The sequence below is a fragment of the Festucalex cinctus genome, chromosome 4 (assembly GCF_051991245.1).
Source record: "Festucalex cinctus isolate MCC-2025b chromosome 4, RoL_Fcin_1.0, whole genome shotgun sequence".
In the NCBI taxonomy this organism is placed as follows: Eukaryota; Metazoa; Chordata; class Actinopteri; order Syngnathiformes; family Syngnathidae; genus Festucalex; species Festucalex cinctus.
This window is the reverse complement of record NC_135414.1, coordinates 23,268,179-23,285,185: the sequence shown is the minus strand read 5'-3', so window position 1 is coordinate 23,285,185 and position 17,007 is coordinate 23,268,179. Positions and strand designations below refer to the sequence as shown.

The window sequence follows — 17,007 nt, the reverse complement described above, 5'->3', positions numbered from 1 at the left end:
ATAGCCTTTGAAAGTTTTTTTTTTTTTTTTTTGGCACTACTGTGGTTTTGTTTGTCAGGATGCAAAAGAAGCAAACATCAGAAGCGTTCAGACAAAGGAGAGACAAGATGGGAGACATTTTTTGGTCTTTTTTTTTTTTCTGACAATCTACAGCTGTTGACATTCACAATGTCCATATCCCACTGAGTGGGCGAACGTTTGCGAGTGTTTGCCAAGGTAGTGAATGTTGATTTCTCGTCAGGGTTCGTTCAGGGTCGCAACGTTCGCTTGACATTCGCCTATAGTTTGAATGTTTTTTCTTGTTTTTTTTTGTTTTTTTAAACATGTTCAAAATTTCCTTGCGACAAGAAATGTCATGAAAACATTTGGGGAATGTCCGGCGAAAGTTTAGAAAATGTTGCGACCTTGAACGAACGCTGAAGGACCCTGACGAGAAAGCAATATTCATTAGCTTCACAAACACTTGCAAATGTTCACCGCCTCAGTAGGATATAGGTTTAAGACACATCTACGTTACCCTGAATGAGGTCAAGAATTCGTGGAAAATTAAGACTCTGAAGTCACACAAACCCCCTTCTCTAAAGTCAGACAAATCCAAATTTGAACAGCAGTCGTGCGTAACCTTATGAAGTTGAATTAAGATATATTCAGTTGACAAATTGTTCAAGTTCTGAGCATCATCATTTAGTCACAGGTTTCCAGGAAAAATTGGCCTCTAGAGTCTGTCAAAAACTGAATGTGTCGTCCGGCGGTACCACTTTGAAAACCAACAAGATAAGTACACGTGATCCAAGCCGGTGATATGGAAAAGAAACGTGGCAAATGTCGGCCATACAGCTAAAGAAAGAGAGAATGGGAGCTGGAGTTTGTTTGCAATTTGCAGTGATAACAGCTTCCATCCACTCTTGTGGGGAGACTTTCTACAAGATTCTTGTAGTGTGGCTGTGGGACTTGTTGTCTGTTCATCTGGATGAATCTTAGTGAGGTCAGTCATTCTGGAGCAGAAAAGGGCCTTCCCAAACATTTCCCACAAAGTTGGAAACATGGAATAGTCTGAAAAGGTCATCAGGCATGTGTGAGTGAAGCTTGTTTGGAACACGAATTTTGGGCCTTGCCGAGATCTGTTTGACGTGTAGCTAACAAGCAACAATTGGCAATTAGCTCTTGACTAGTCACAACAATTTTTCAAAACACACTTTTCAATAATGCATCCATTTTCTATACGCCGAGTTTTCAGAGTCAGGTGTGAGCTGGATTCTATCCCAACTGACTTTGGGCAAAAGAGGTACAGTGGTCGCCGGTCAATCGTAGGGAAAATGTAGACAAACAATCACAAACACTGATTTCCTCACTGTGAGGAAAATGTGCTTACCACTATCCCATTGTGTGATTTTAAAACAACACTTAAAACTGCCCTGATTGATTAATGACCTTATTAAGATGGCTGTCTCCAAACTACTGACCATATCACAAAGTGCTTGGCCATTTCATGTAAATCATTTGGCACAATGCAATACCCGCTATCAGTACTGTTGTGTTTGTCAGCGGCGAGTCTAGTTACCATTAATCACAGCACCCTTTGCAAAGGACTGAACTGCATTAAATATCTCCCAGACAGATTGGGCAGATGGCGCACAGGACTGCGTTTTACCACCGACACAAAGCCGACTTTAATGGAACTTTATGGAATACGTTTCCAAAAGCATCACAACTGCTGCTCTAACATTCTAGCTGGGAAAATTACGTCCTTCCTCTAAAGGCCTACTCAAAGACTCGAGAAGATAATCATATTATTGTATTTGCTATGAAGACATTTTTCTCAATCAAGCTGTGCGAGCACTTCACTTGAGGGCAACTGTGGGTTGTTTTTTTTGCAGGTGAATTCATTTGCTTTGCTTTAATCTAATTGAGGAATCATCTCAGCGCAGCGCTTTGTGGGCACGTGGATGAGACTGTCAAGCAAAACAAACAGTGATTTAAGAGGTGGGGGGCAATGATAAAAGCAAGGTCACAGGCTTGCTGCTCTTACGCACGTGCACCGCTAATTTATTCATAAAAAGTCTCTTCTATTTTAGTTGCAATTCGGCCCAAGGAGTACATTTTTGGTAGATGTTGAAAGGGTTCCATGTTGAACATGCGCAGTCATTAGTTTCATCTCCCTGAGAGACATCTGTGCCGCAACACTTACAGCAAATTTATTACCAACCCCACTCCCACTTTGAGATTAGGAACACATTCAACGTCCGTGCTTCAGATCTTTGCATTCCTGCCTATGTGGGGCAGCCTTAATACCGCAGCCATGTTTATAGTAGAGCGTAGTTTGCATAGGAAAGCTTCCAGAGTTGTGATATCATTGACCAGACTCCAGTGGTAACAAACTGCCCAAATATCCATGCGGCACAAGCTGTAATTGAATGGTTTGTATGACATTTAGAGTGCAGCTAGGTCATCCTCTACGCAGATGCAAACTGCAGCTGCATCTCATCTATTGGAAAGTGTTTGAAAAAAAAAATACATGGTACATTCTTTCTTAGTGTTTTGGTCAAATTGTCAAACCCCCTATTGATCTAACGCCTAACCATAATTCTCATCCATGGTTGTAGACTGCCTGTGACATCTACAATTCTACATAGAATACAATACATGTCAAGTTTGACAACAACATTCTTTTTTTTTTTCTTCCCCCATTGATATTGTTCCCGCTAATCAACATTTCTCCTCATCCACAAACCTATATTCCCACTGTTATGTACTGTTTTAAGACATCCGTCGTGCTGTGTGTACGTGGAAAATGAGTAGCCGTTGGCAGCTTCTGGTCCCACCACAGTGACGGCAAGAAATGTTGTTGGTCGCATTCTTAAGCACAAGAGAATGCCCTCATCTTGATTTGCTTGCCAAATGCCAAACGAATCAACCAAGACAAACATTTGATGTGCAGTCAATTCATGACTCTCAAACATTAGTTTGACTTCAAGTCAGACAATTAAATTTGGATTGTGGTTAGTCAACCAGTGTACTACATAGAGAGGTGAAGCGATAGGCAACTAGCAATCAATCACAGAACGCCGCAGGAATATGATCGACCATTTTTCTAAAGACTTCATCTGATGGCAGCTGAACCTCTTCTTTTACATTGTTAGACAGTTGATTAAAGTTTCACACCCACACACACGCACACCCCCACACACATCACTACCATCTCCAGAGTTTGGAGCATGAATTTTTAGGATTTTAAAACATTAGACCCAGTTTTAGGGCTTCAGCCCACACGAGAAGAGAGCCGAGGATCTGGGTTGCGCCTTATAAAAAGTTCCTTTAATATACGATAGATATTCAAGATGAAGTACTTGGCGACACGCTCGACGGCACCCAATTTCCTTCCTTTGCCACCTCCCTGGACCCCCTGTGATAGGTTTATTGGCGGGATTGCCGCAGTACAATAGTGCTGGTGCAGCAGCGGAATGTTGAAAAGTTATAAACTATGTTAATCCCACATGCGCTGTAATTACAAGGGAAATGCTAATTTGCATTTTTTCTTCTTTGACAATGCATGAGTAGGCTTAAAGAGGGGAGAGAGCTAACATGCCAGGATGCTGACGCATACTGAGAAGTTTTGGGTCATATTGGGCTGAAAATAGGGCACTACAATACAACATCATCAACAAGAACATTATCACAGAACTACAAGGTAAACAAAGCTTTTTTTTTTTTTTTTTTTTGAGGACATTGATGATGAAACATGGCCTCAGACAGCCTCTTGAGCAGACATTAATGGACGATGCTCAGACAGGGTGTAGTCTCAAATCGCTCCGATGTAGCTCAGCTCTATCTATCTAAGCGACAATTGCTAATTTGTTCCCACAAGCCGGCGTCATCAGTGGTGCGTGCAACCGCCACGGGGCAATCGCTATTTGTCACTCTATTCAACATCCGGGGTTTTGCTCCAGTCGGAACAGCTGTGAACATTTAACCCTTGGTTATATATTTTAGCAGGGGCGAGCACAGACTTGTCGAGTTAAAAAGGGAATGTCGCCAAGCCGTAAACACTTCCTGTCAGGAAGGGAGCACTTCCTAAATCCTGGAGTGAGTGAGCTATGGCAAACAATTGCAGACAGTGGATGACTTTCTCAAACTGCACATTGACATGAATTTGTGAAGGCATTTGATTATTTTTTTTTAGGTGGAAAATCATTTACACCAGGTTGGAATTCCTGCAATTCATAATATATACAGACATATTGGATCTACAACATACACACGTTTGTCTTTTTGTTCCAAAAAACTTAGGTCACATGAAAAAAATCATTAGGTCCAATTACAGTTTTGTTTTTTAAACCAGGAATGAGGAAAAACATTTTTGGAAATAGGCCGCTCAAAAAAGATTTACTTGGTCAAGCTGGTTGTTTAAAGTTTAAAGAAGGTCAAATTAAGTTCAGCTCGAAAGGTTAAAGTTTATTTTAGTTTAACCTGAAATTTCACCCGAAAGACGATTATGCCTCGCTTTTTCTACGGGGTGTATATCAAGATTAGGACATAACACATCAAAATATCCATATCTAGTCCCTCCTCTCCTAGCTTCATGTTAGATTTACAGCGTGGGTAAAGAAAAATGTTCCATCCCGTAAAGCAGAAACTCCAATTCGGAAATAACAAGCCGGCGGGACGTCTGGCGACCTCCTACCGACCATCACAAAGAAATAACAGCAAGGGAATGAAGAAGCAGCGCTATGATGTGGAAAAATACCGCTCGGGTAAAGCATATGTTTGCATAGATTTGGCTCGTGGAAAGAAGAGCCTCATGCCGATTTCTTGCATCCATTTAATCAGTGGGTTGTGAGAATTTACCTAACCATCAGGACTCCCCCAGGCAACACGTGCTGTCATTAAACAAAATGGATGACATGTGTCGAGAGTGCCCATCTGAGGCCAATTGTGACATGGTGTAGTTGTTTCACTGAGCTTGTTGGGACAACACAATTGGAAAAGACAGCGGGTAAGCTTGATTGTGGAAAAGGGTGGTTATAAAAGGCCATCCTATGACTTTTGAGCCCGCTGTTTATAAAACCCCAAAACCATGACTAGTTATTATATTCAATAATGCTGGATTACGGCATAGCGATGTTTATGCAACGAGCTTTGTGGATTGCTAAATTATATCGGAGGCTTTCCAGTGTTTTTTCGACGGGATGACATCACGCCAAGAAGCAGAGGCGAATGGGGCGTAAACATAAATCCAAGACAACAAAGCGACGTACTTCTTTTTCCAAAATTTCCAACTCAAAGACTGGCTTTCTGAGAATGTTTGGCATGACGATCATTGTGTATTTTTTGAGCTGGTGAGTAACTTGTTGACATGAGTAAGCCAAGGTGACACTAGGAAAAATTCCTGAAACACTTTAAATAGCTTGGGAAGTCTGTGGTATTCTGTGACACTGGAAAAAAACATGTTCCAACCACAGTCTTGATTTGAAGGAGATGCATTGTACACAAAATTAAACAACCAAGTAAATATTTCATGAGATACCTTATTACGAAAACATGTCCATAATTAAGGCATTGTACATTTTGCAGGAATGTAACATCACAATCTAGCTAATTTACTTGGTACCAGTTCCACACGGAGTTTCTCTGCCCAAGACTTGGCACTTAGGCTGGGGTGACGATCTGATTGATCTTTGTTGGATGTATAAAATAGGTGCTAGTTTCTGATAACTGTCACTAACAATCATATCATATTCAAAATATTTGCCATACGTTAGTTTAATGAAGGCTGAACATGTTAAAATGACTTATTGTAAAATTATGATGTGAATACTGCCGCAAATCTTTGGTATGAAATCATCATCAACCTCTAAAAGGAGGTTTTTACAGCCAAATGAGGAGAATGTATCACACTATGACATCAGTGTGGCCACGCCAAGCACTTTCAAATGGACACTGTTACAAAACATGATGGCCTCTGATGTTTTCATCCATTTTGAAGCTCTCGGAAGAAAAAAATAAATAAAAAATCACTCTCACGGGCGGGCCATATTGATGAGAGCGTGGCTGGCATTTCTCAGGCTATCATGAGGCTGAGATGAGTACGAGAGAAGACGCTGATTTTGAAGTGCTGAGGTGAGAGGCCAGGTGAACACATTCCGGCTTCAATCTGAAAACTGCCACTACTACAAAAAGAGCAAAAGGCAAAATTAAAGGAAGGCTCCTTTAATTTTACATGTATGGCTTGATCGGCAGTAAATAGTTAGTTTAGCTACGAAAAATGCATAAGAGCTGAAGAATACACCCTTATATTGATTTATTTAACTTTTCTTCAACATAGAAGTACTTCCGTGTTGGAACGCCCCCGAGTGGTGACGTAGCAAGTAGGGGTGTGAATTGCCTAGTACCTGACGATTCGATTCGTATCACGATTCACAGGTCACGATTCGATTCGATACCGATTAATCCCGATACGAATTTATAAGTCGATTGTTGCGATTTTTTTTCATTCAAATTTAGAAAATACTAATCAGTAAGCTTGTAGAGTGTAAGATTTATATGAAAATGTATTATTTATTTATCTGAAATTTCAGTCTTATAGAGGTTGTAATCTGTTTCATGTTTGAACAGCATTAAAATAAAATATTAAGGCTTAATGTTCCGTTCATATAACATTCTTCCATGCAAAAAAAAAAAAAAAAAAAAAAAAAATCGATTCTGCCCTTTTTGAATCGATTCGAGAATCGCGCGATGTAGTATCGCGATATATCGCCGAATCGATTTTTTTTTTAACACCCCTAGTAGCAAGTGTGTATACTCGCTTGGCGAACAGTAGTTCACGCAGACATAACAACAAGGAGGACACAAACTGTCACTTATGCCTTTGTGTATTGCAAAATTTTGCAAGGCGTCGGCAAGGAAAAACCCGCGAGACCCCCCTTAAAAAAAACAAAAAAAACAAAAAAAAAAAAAACGACTTGAGTAGACAATGGTTTGTTTGCTAAGTGCTGTCAACCTCCCGAAGGACAAGCAGGCGTGCGCGCAGCGAACATTTCAGGCATGAGGACTAAGAAAATATGTTACAATTTGAGATGGGGTACGCCACACGCCTAATACTAAAGCCCAACGCAGTACCGAGTATCTTTAAAGAACCAGACGTGGGAAATAATCCAGCCGATGGAGGATCTCTGGCGGCTATTTCCGCAACTGCTAGCAACACGGAGCCTTCACTGTCACCAACAGCCGGCACAAATCGAGTCCCTACCTACGGCCACTGAAAGATCTCGGAGAAGCGAAGCAAATTTAAAGCGAAAGGTAGGCATGTTTCGGGGGTGGGGGGGCATTGGTTATTATACTGCACGGACTGTTTTATTTCATAATTCATTTGAGTGTGAACATCGTCAAGTACGGGGACGAGGACGTTATGTTTTATTAGCTCGTAAGTTGTTTATACTAAACAAACTGACCATGTTCATAATCTTATTTTACCAAAAAATTTATAGAATGTGGATTAGTGTCATTATCATGTGTCATGTGCGACGTACTACATTTGTGTTCTGTCCCGCTGTTCTTCCTGTGGTGCCTTCCACTTTCATTTGCATAATCTATTAATTTCGTTCGGATCCAAACCATTGATAACCAGCCTAGGTAACGGCGTCTCGCATTTCCTTACTTCATTCTGTCTATAAATAAACACGGTTAATACACAACCTTCTTGCAACCTTTCGTTTACATCATCGGGACGCTACGCAAAAAAAGAAAAGAAAAAAAACAGCTAGGGGAGGTTGGGCGCTGTAACGATGATACATTTAATTTTACTATTTTTTCTTTTTCCTGAAATAGTTCGTCAGTTCCACACGTTTTGCATTGCTCGTGCTGTGTGTCACGTTACCTGTTGGATATTGGCAGTTGAGATTGTCCGCAAGGAACCGATCCTCGAGTTCTTTCATTTCCAGACAGCACACATTCATTAGCGGATTGTCCATTCCTGTGCAGCTCCCGCACCACCCCCCCGCCTGATTCACTCGTTCGTTAAAGTTTATTTTGTGCCCGAAAAGACCATCTGGCGCCACAACTTTCACATCCAAGGCAGACTTTCCTTCGGTAGGGTTATTTTGTCGTGTTGGATCGAAGCGATAAGGTTTAATCCTTCCGGGTTTGACGCTAGATGCACGGCTGCGTTGCATAGTGCTTCCATAGTGTAGCGTTTACACACTAGTGACGTAAACATCCGGGTTATTTAGTCACGTGTAACAAACATGCCGGCGTTCGATTCATTTTAACATCGGTTTAAAAGTTATTAAATGTACATAAAAAAATAATCACGTCACCAAATTAATTATTGAAAAAGTAGCAACTTTTTGCTGCTAAAAATGGATCAATAAGTAAAGTGTTCCTTTAAGTATTAAGTAAACTGCAATTCTCGATGGACTGTTTGACCTTCCTTCTTCTACAAACATGTAAAGCAATACCATAATAAATGACTTTACATTTATAATGAAAGTAGCACCATTCAAACCTATTTAAAATGTAAAATAACCTAAAAAAAAATTAATGTTTATTAATTGGAAAAGAAAAAAATGGTAATTTTCACTGTAGTTAGCTTTACAAACGTAAGACGCAATTTCAGTTTGTATTTGTTTTCTTAAAAGCATTTTTGTTATTATTCTATTTTGTTCATGATTTTTTTATTTTTTTATTTTAGTTTAGTTATTTTATAACTTTTCCTCAACTATACTAACCTTGAACCTCAAATGCTACAATGCTGTATGCAAGAAACACCTGGTAGCACCTGCTTTTGAAAATTGAAACGCATCATTGTGAACCTGAAAGACCCTTGAAAAAAGCCATATTGTACTGAGCAGCCTGAAGAGACTGCTATGTTGCAACAAATTATATTTCTGCCTGGTTCTATGGTTATAGGGTCCAGGCTTTCCTTTATTTAGGGTCCCCATTTTAGACCTCTGTTACCTCAGAAGATGGAAGATCACTGGTTCGGCTTTGCTCCACTCATTGATTGTCAGTGCTGTTTTCTACAGAACAGCAACAGTGGGGGGTAAAAGATGGAAAAATGCCAGCTTTTACAAGCAGTAATAAAGGGTTTTTTGGAATGCTGAGCTAGGATTTCTTCTCGTACAAAAGGTTCACTGAGGAGAAGTACCAGAATGAGCTCAGTGGAAATGTGTTTCTATGTATAGATGTTTCTATACAAGCTGGCTGTACAAGACTGGAGCAGCCTATTCCCCTGTGCGCAAACACGCACTAATGACGTCGGGCCACAAGGATGCCGCATTATCCCGTCAGCTCCGCGCCACCGCCTTTTGTTTACACCTTTTTTTTTGCCGAGTGCAGCTCGTTGTCACTTTCCCAGTGCCCTTGACTAAAAGTTGAGGGCAGCAATGAGCTATCCGATGAGGCCTATAATGAGTTCTGAGGCGGAATGAGAATTGATCACCTCTCTCGACGTTGTCTAGCATGAAGGGCTTGGCGTCATTAAAAACAACACAACATCACAGCCTTGAAACAGCACAACAAGGTAGGTGGAATGATGGAATACATGCGATGATCAATGATAATATTCTGAATTTAGTCTAAAACCAAGTAGACTGGCACAAATTATGTGATGAAATAAATCATGTAAGTGTGATAGAAATGGCTATTGCAATTTAGCGCCCATGTTTTAAGGTCATTGTCTTCGGGTACACATTTCAGGGTGCCTGTTTTATTGTCCCTGTCTTAAGTACTCAATTTTAGGGGCTTCATTATACAACCAAAACTGTCAGAATTTTAGTATTGAAAACAAGCTGTTAATATCAGGACATAAACTGTTGTAAAAGCGTGACTAACTACAGTGAAAGGTTGTTTAGGGTCCCCATTTGAGGATCTTCATTTGTTGTTGGCTCTTGAGTCCTTGCTTCAATGTTGCTGTTTTATGGTATTCATCTTGGAGTCTCAGTTTTAAGTACCCATTTGGTGTCCCCATTTCAGTGTTCTTGTTTTAGGGTCCCCATGTTAGTGGTCCCAAACAAGTGCAGAAACAAGCTTGCCACCATGGCCCTTCTTTTGAAATATGAGCTGCCCCAAAGTATTTTTATGTATTTATTTATTTATTTATTTTAATTTTTTTTAATGGAAAAACGCCAAAGAAAAAAAATAATTTATCCAAAATCCTTTGACACGTTAAACTATTTCAATGAGGAAAGAGGATCGGATTAGAATCCAAAGTTATTTTTTTTTCCCCAGAGTGTTTGGATCAAATTCAAAATTTTATGACGTAGTTTCAAGGCTCTGGACTTCCACTGCATTTCTCAACATTAAAGTCACACTAAAGTGAGCAATTTAGTTTTCCCTTCCTTCTCTAATAAGTAAAAACAAACCCGGCAAATAACCCTTCATTCTTCTATTGGCATTCTGCTAATCAGCCAAGTGCTGATATAATTAGCGTTCATCAGTCAAGTAATTAAAACATCGATGCAGCCAAGCAGGGAGAAGTTGAGTCACTTTGTGCAATTTTTTTCTGCCTTCATTAGTTTTAGTCTGTGTTGTTTGTACTGCTTCTCATTAGACAAAGGATACAAAACATTTATGTGAAATAAGTACACTTTTGTCAGGTCTTCAGCACTAATTTTTTTTTACACTCAGGTAGGTTCCTATTTTGTGATTATGTTAGCATCGCAACTGTTAGCATGTTAGCATTTCATCAACTCACATTACAAAGTACCTGAATACAGGGAAAATATTTTATCAATTCTCATTTAACAATATCAGAATGGAGGGCAATCAGCTTTATGTTAGCATACCAACTGTGAATGTTAGCATTTTATCCATTCTCATTAAAAATGGTAGCTAAAAAAAAATCAATGGGCCTTAACGCTTCCTCCACTCAGGTGGCCATCTTGTAGCATTGCAACTTGCATTTGCTAATTTTTAGGGGTGTCACGATTCGCCAACTCCACGATTCGATTTAAATTTCGATTTTGGGGTCACGATTCGATTTTTTTTTCGATTTTTTTTTTTTTTTTTTTTTCTCCGCTCCCCCACTTTATAACACAGAGGCATATGCTTCTGTAGGCTAAGGCTAGTCTATGATCATTGGTTCTATTCATTGTACAGTAAATCTTATTTCAAAAGATCGGCTACATATAGGTGATGCAATTTCCATATTATTTTTGTGTAAATTTATGTAATATATGATAATTGACATTAGGCAGGAATGATCAAATTCAAAGAATTTATTTACAATATAAAGTTAACCGTCTTGTTCTTACTGAAGTGTAAAATAAAAAATAAAAAAACAAAAACAAAAAGTCACAGTGGGTGCCTGCCATCTATTGACTGTTTTTGGTTACAACAGTGTGCTGTGCGTTCCTCTTAAAATAATGTGCAATGTGCAACAACAACAAAAAATATATTGTATCCAAAGTCATGGAACAAATACAGCCTGAACAAACTATATCCCAACATTTACAGTTGCTGGGCATACTGTAGCGTGGTTCAAGTACACTAATTAAATGTTTGAATCCAGCGTTTTCCAAGGCTGCAGGTCTGCTGCTATAAATAGACCTATGGATCTGGCGTTTCGCGCGAGCTGAAGTGTGTGGAAGTTTCACTGTAAATGAGGATGAAATAGTTGGTTGGACCGTTGTTTTCCCACTTCTAGTTGAATTTGATAAATCTAAATCTTTGTGATGCCTGCGTAAATGTCCCGTCATGTTTGTCGTGTTTCCCGTTGTTACGGCTGGCGGCTCGGGCCATTCAGTTTGAATGCGCCAGCGCGACACTCTGATTGGAGGACTGTGCCAGCGCGACACTCCGATTGGACGACTGTGCCAGCGCGACACTCCGATTGGACGACTGTGCCAGCGCGACACTCCGATTGGACGACTGTGCCAGCGCGACGCTATTGTGTATCCGTGTATTATACCCCTATTAGTTATTGTTTCTCCTCCGTTCTGTCAGTTCTGTCAAATGCGGTTATTATTTGTTCACCTTCCACTTTCACTCCCTTGTCAAACCCCTGCCTGAAATTTCAATTAAAACTACTCAGATGTTAAAGTCGACCCGTGTTTATCTACTCTATATTTTCTGTTATTGTGTTACTTCCCTTCCCCTTGACGAGCCGGGCGTAACACCGTGGCCGAGTACAGTACGCGCACATAGCATATCTTGCAACTGTGGTCTTTTTATCGACAACGTGAACGTTGTCGACATAACTCACCGGGAACGCAAAATGTTTCCAAACTGGTGACGAGAGAAGCGGGAGCGGCTTGAAGCACCATTGCTGTGTCTGTCCGCGCTTGCCATCATGACTGCAGGAGAAGTCAGCTAACAAGTGCCGTTAGCTAGTAGCTGAATGGCTGCGTCTCATTTGCTTTCCTGGGAGGTGGCGGTGGCGGCGGTGGCGGCGGGCGCGGGGGGGGGCATCGAATCGTGTGTCCTCTCTTCTATTTCGATGCTCGAAATCGTGACGTAATTTCGATCGATTTCGATAAAAAATCGAAATCGTGACACCCTTACTAATTTTCCATTACCGAGAAAATAACGACAGATCAAAAACTTGTTATATGGCAGGCAATTTAGGGCTGCACGATATTGGAAAAACATGCGATATGCGATATACTTGCTGAACATAGCGATATCGATATTATTGCGATATTTAACATGTACCTAAAGAAATTACATTTTTATTACCTAACGAAAGAAAAACATTTTTCATGGGGCAAAATAAGCAACCTTGATGTAATCTTAGTTAATTAATTGTAATTATGTCTTGATCATTTTCAACTATTGAATGACGATGCACATTTTAGTTAGCATCTGACTGGTCAAATTCATATAAAAAGCATACAATTCCATAGAAAACTTATTGCGTGCCTTTGTGATATGCATATTGCAAGGCCCAATATCGCGATATCGATATTTTTTCGATATATTGTGCAGCTCTAGCAGGCATACAAAGTTGTAACATGTTAGCATTTGATCAAGTTTCACAAACTAGTCACTGATGTCAGGGCAAAATGTTAAATCCTGATCAAGCCACTTTCTCTTCCCAGGTCTGTAAATGCACGCATCCCAATTGCTACCGTGTTAACATTTATTCACATTACAAAGTATTTTCACTTCTCCCCTTCTTATCCACTGTGGGTACCACACCCCCACCAAAAATCACATCTAAACTCAAAGTGAACATTAAGATCAACATTAACGCGCATTGTGCCCTCTCACTACCTGGTGGTGCAATTTTTCTCCCCCCATTCTTTTCATATTCTTAATACCAGCGTCCGCTTGTTCCTAAACACAGAATCAGACAGTCCAAGTAAGCATTGCACTTCACAATCTATACAACACTTGTGTCAAACCCTCAACACCTGACGAGAAACCTTTAAAGCCAATCACTCTGTGTGCTGCTCAAGAGTGCCAGGCTGTCAGCACTCATTTCACATTGCGCGTACTGCTCAGCATGCACAGCACACTCCACAAAGTGAAGTCTGTTAAAGCCAATGTGTGTGAGAGTGTACTACCGATGTGTAATCTGTTTAATCAGCTTGAACAGCTGCACTGGTTGAAGCGAAATGATATTTTTGGGGAGAGGAGGTCCTGTTTGTTTCACATGTTTAACACAGAAGAGTAGGACTGATAAAACCGAGCTGCAGAGGAAGGTGCGTTTTATGACTTTGTCATGCTTGCTGATCTTCAGGCATATGGGAAATATACTTTGGATGGCAATAACAGTTGTTTTCAGAGTGCCAGAGCAAGGTGGGAGGGAGGAGGGAAAACAAGGCACAGATGCCGCACGACATGAAGAGCAGCGTTAACAAGCTACATGCAAAAAGTTACAATCTAGTTGTTGCCTCTAAGTCACCTCCACAGTACAACATTCACTGAACTCTGAATATACCACAGGAAATGGATGTTACTGTGATGTAACAGTGGCATGTTAATGAAAGTGGTACATGTTTCAGTCCAGGCTTCTCAGTACAATAAACATTTTATGCAAGGCTTGTCATGTGTTTACAGTGCACACAGTTGTTGTATGTTGTCTGTGAACATGGGCCGCAGCATTCCACGCAGCCGGATACCACTCGTCATCACACAAGCGCGTCCTTAACCTCGCCGGCACCGGACTTCTCAGGTTACTCCCGAGTGTCTGTATATGTATGCGTGTGTGAGAGAGAATTCCTGAGAGGCCAGGACATGACAAAGTGCTCCAAGAAGCATTCTGCCTGCCCGTCTGTCTCCACGTTCACTTTGTGCTGACACAACAGCTCCCTGCAGTGTAGTGTTGGAAAAACACGTACCCAAGTGATGTCTTCTGAGCAATAAACTAAAATTAGCGTGAAATGTCATTTGGCTCACAGTTCGGCTCCTTCTCACATTCTGAAAACACGCATAATGAAGATTCCAAATGTAAATGAGGCTGTAAATTGTTGTCTATATGTGTCTATTTACTGATTGGCAACCATGTCAGGGTGTACCCTGCCTCTCGCCCAATGTCTGCCGGGATGCGCTCTAGCTCACCTGTAATATTTAGAATGAGAAGCCGTAGAAAATGGATGGATGTAATTTTAAAAGCGCATTTACAACCAACAGGTAGGATTACACAACGGATAATAAAAAATAAAAAAAAAATAAAAAAAGATCAAATCAGATGTCATTAGCCCAACTTTTGCATTTTTATGAAGTCCTTTGAGGGCCATGCTAAATTGTATGGAAAGAAGACGCAACGTTCTGAGGTAAATTCTGATCTACTGGCAATGCCATAACATCATATGGCTACATTAATGCTTCTGTGTTCCATATTGACTAAGTGTATATATTTTTTGTGGGTTTTTCTGCAAATATGCATGCTAGATTATTTGAAGACTCTAGTGTTCTTAGGTGGAAATGTGAGTGTGAATTCGTTTGTCTACATTATCCCTGCATTGACTGATGACAAGTCCAGGGTTTACACTGTATACTTCTCACCTAAAGTCAGCTGGGATCGGTACCGTTTACCCACGAGCCCAATATATGGACGGATTTTGAAAAAAATAAAATAAAATCATAGCCATATGATTGATTTTGCCCCTCTTCTAAAAAATAAAAAAAAACATTTTACAGTATATTATGAATATTATACTAACATAATGGGTTAATGTCAATAATGTAAAGGTTCGACCTTGTGCTGAAAAAAAATGACTTGAACGCGCCACCGTAAAAGTAGCAGCAGCACAAAGTGAAAGTCAGCCTATTATACAAGTTTGCTTTACATTATTACAGGTCTCGTGGGCCATGAGTGGACCGCGTTCTCGCAGCAGGTTAGTCACTAGTCGGAAGTGGGCTGCCGCTCGCATCGTATGACAAGTTCCACCGGTTGTCACAAGTGGGTCAACCCCGCAAAGTTGACAAAATTCCCATTTATTTAACCGCACAATGAAAGCGGCGTTTTAAAGCACCCTGGACGCAACACAATTAAACCAACTCGTGTATGTGTACATATTAGACCATGTTAAATAGATCGGCTTCATTTAAACAGACCAAAAAAAAAGTTGCACACCTTCTCCTTGTTGTCCTGTTCCGTGGGGGGCGACGTGGGAGATTTCACGCTGCCCACAGCGACGGCTTGAGTGACCACCACAGCACCGCCTCCTGCTCCACCACCAGAACCCGGCGCCGGGTTGGTCTTCTCCACCGTCTCCACCTTGATGAGTCTGTGCTTGGGTGACGCGAACTTGATGTCCGGCGAGCCCACTGGGATCGAGATATTTCCACCGGGAGTGTACGGGTCCTCGAAGTCCAGGTCTTTCTGGAGTTTGTACGCGGCGAGGATGTCCGGCTGAGCGGGACTCAGCGTGAAAGTGGTCCCCGCTTGGAAGCCAGGCGCGCTGGGCACACCGGTGAGGCAGTGTCGGTAGTCCGGCTTCGGGGGCGCCGGAGGGGGTGCTTTGGTAGTTTTGAATCCGAGGTGCTCCTTGAACCACTTGGCCATGCTGCCAGAGCATCGCTTACGACCCAAAAATGACGGTATTTCGTTGTTGTTGTGGGGGCTTTTTCTTTTTTTTTCTTTTTTTTTTAAGTTCCAGGAGTCCGAACCTGGCAGTGTGAATGAAGTCCGTGGGTCAGCCGGGAGCCACAGCCGGCCGGAGGGCGGTGGGGGCTTCGCCGGAGGCACTTTTCCGTCCTTGGAAGTGTGTCACACGCACTCACACAACAAACACACCACGCTCACATTCGCTCTCTACTGTAGTGTATTGTACGTGTGTAGTGTGTGTGTGCTCACGTCACATTTCCACGCTGCGCAACATGGGAGCGACTATGAGGACACGCCCCCCTACTTTCTTCCTTCCCTCCTTCCCTCTCGTAACAACCTGGGCTCCGTTACCTGACAACGTTCACTGCCCCCTGCTGGACACTCCACTCAAACAAGCGAGCGCCGACTTGAGCGATGGATGGATGGATGGATGGATGGATGGATGGATGGATGGATAGATAGATAGATAGATAGATAGATAGATAGATAGATAGATAGATAGATAGATAGATAGATAGATAGATAGATAGATAGATAGATAGATAGATAGATAGATAGATAGTCAGTCAGTCATGGAACGGTAGACAAATGGGTAGGTGGTAAGACAGATCGACAGACCAAGTATTTCCTACAGCAGCATCCAATATATTTCTATATAGTGCATCCATACAGTCTTCCTTGCACATGTAGCTACTTAAAGAGGATGTGACTCCTTTGAGACGCCGGATTACAGCATTTGCATTTTGATGGCTGACAGCTCAGGCAGCAGAAAGTGGGGAACGCAATAAAAGAGCGATTGGACTCAAAATGCTAGCAGATCCTCTAATCGCAACATTGAGATGCAGCCATTACGGTGCACCACTGACTACATTTTTCAGAGTGCACCTGTAGCCGCCCGTGTATATTATTACAGTGCTGCTGTCACACATTTGATTGGTGCGGGCCTTTCTGTTTGGAGGGTTTTCCGGAGACCACATAAAACCGTAAACAAAAGGGACCCTCTGAATCAATTTCAT

The 17,007-nt window shown here is 41.3% G+C and overlaps 1 protein-coding gene across 5 annotated transcripts in view; it reads right to left on the bottom strand.

Annotated features, from left to right (window-relative positions):
* The window catches only part of shf (Src homology 2 domain containing F), an 83,212-nt gene extending 66,949 nt beyond the window's left edge, over positions 1-16,263 (bottom strand). For 3 of the 5 annotated variants that reach the window (XM_077519772.1, XM_077519771.1, XM_077519773.1), the window contains exon 1: positions 15,518-16,262. In XM_077519772.1, the coding sequence (XP_077375898.1) occupies positions 15,518-15,949 (432 nt within the window). In that variant the 5' untranslated portion in view covers positions 15,950-16,262. Of the gene's footprint in view, positions 1-15,517 lie in introns of all 5 variants that reach the window. The other 2 variants (XM_077519774.1, XM_077519770.1) reach the window with 2 other exon arrangements.
* Positions 16,264-17,007: the final 744 nt, after the last annotated feature.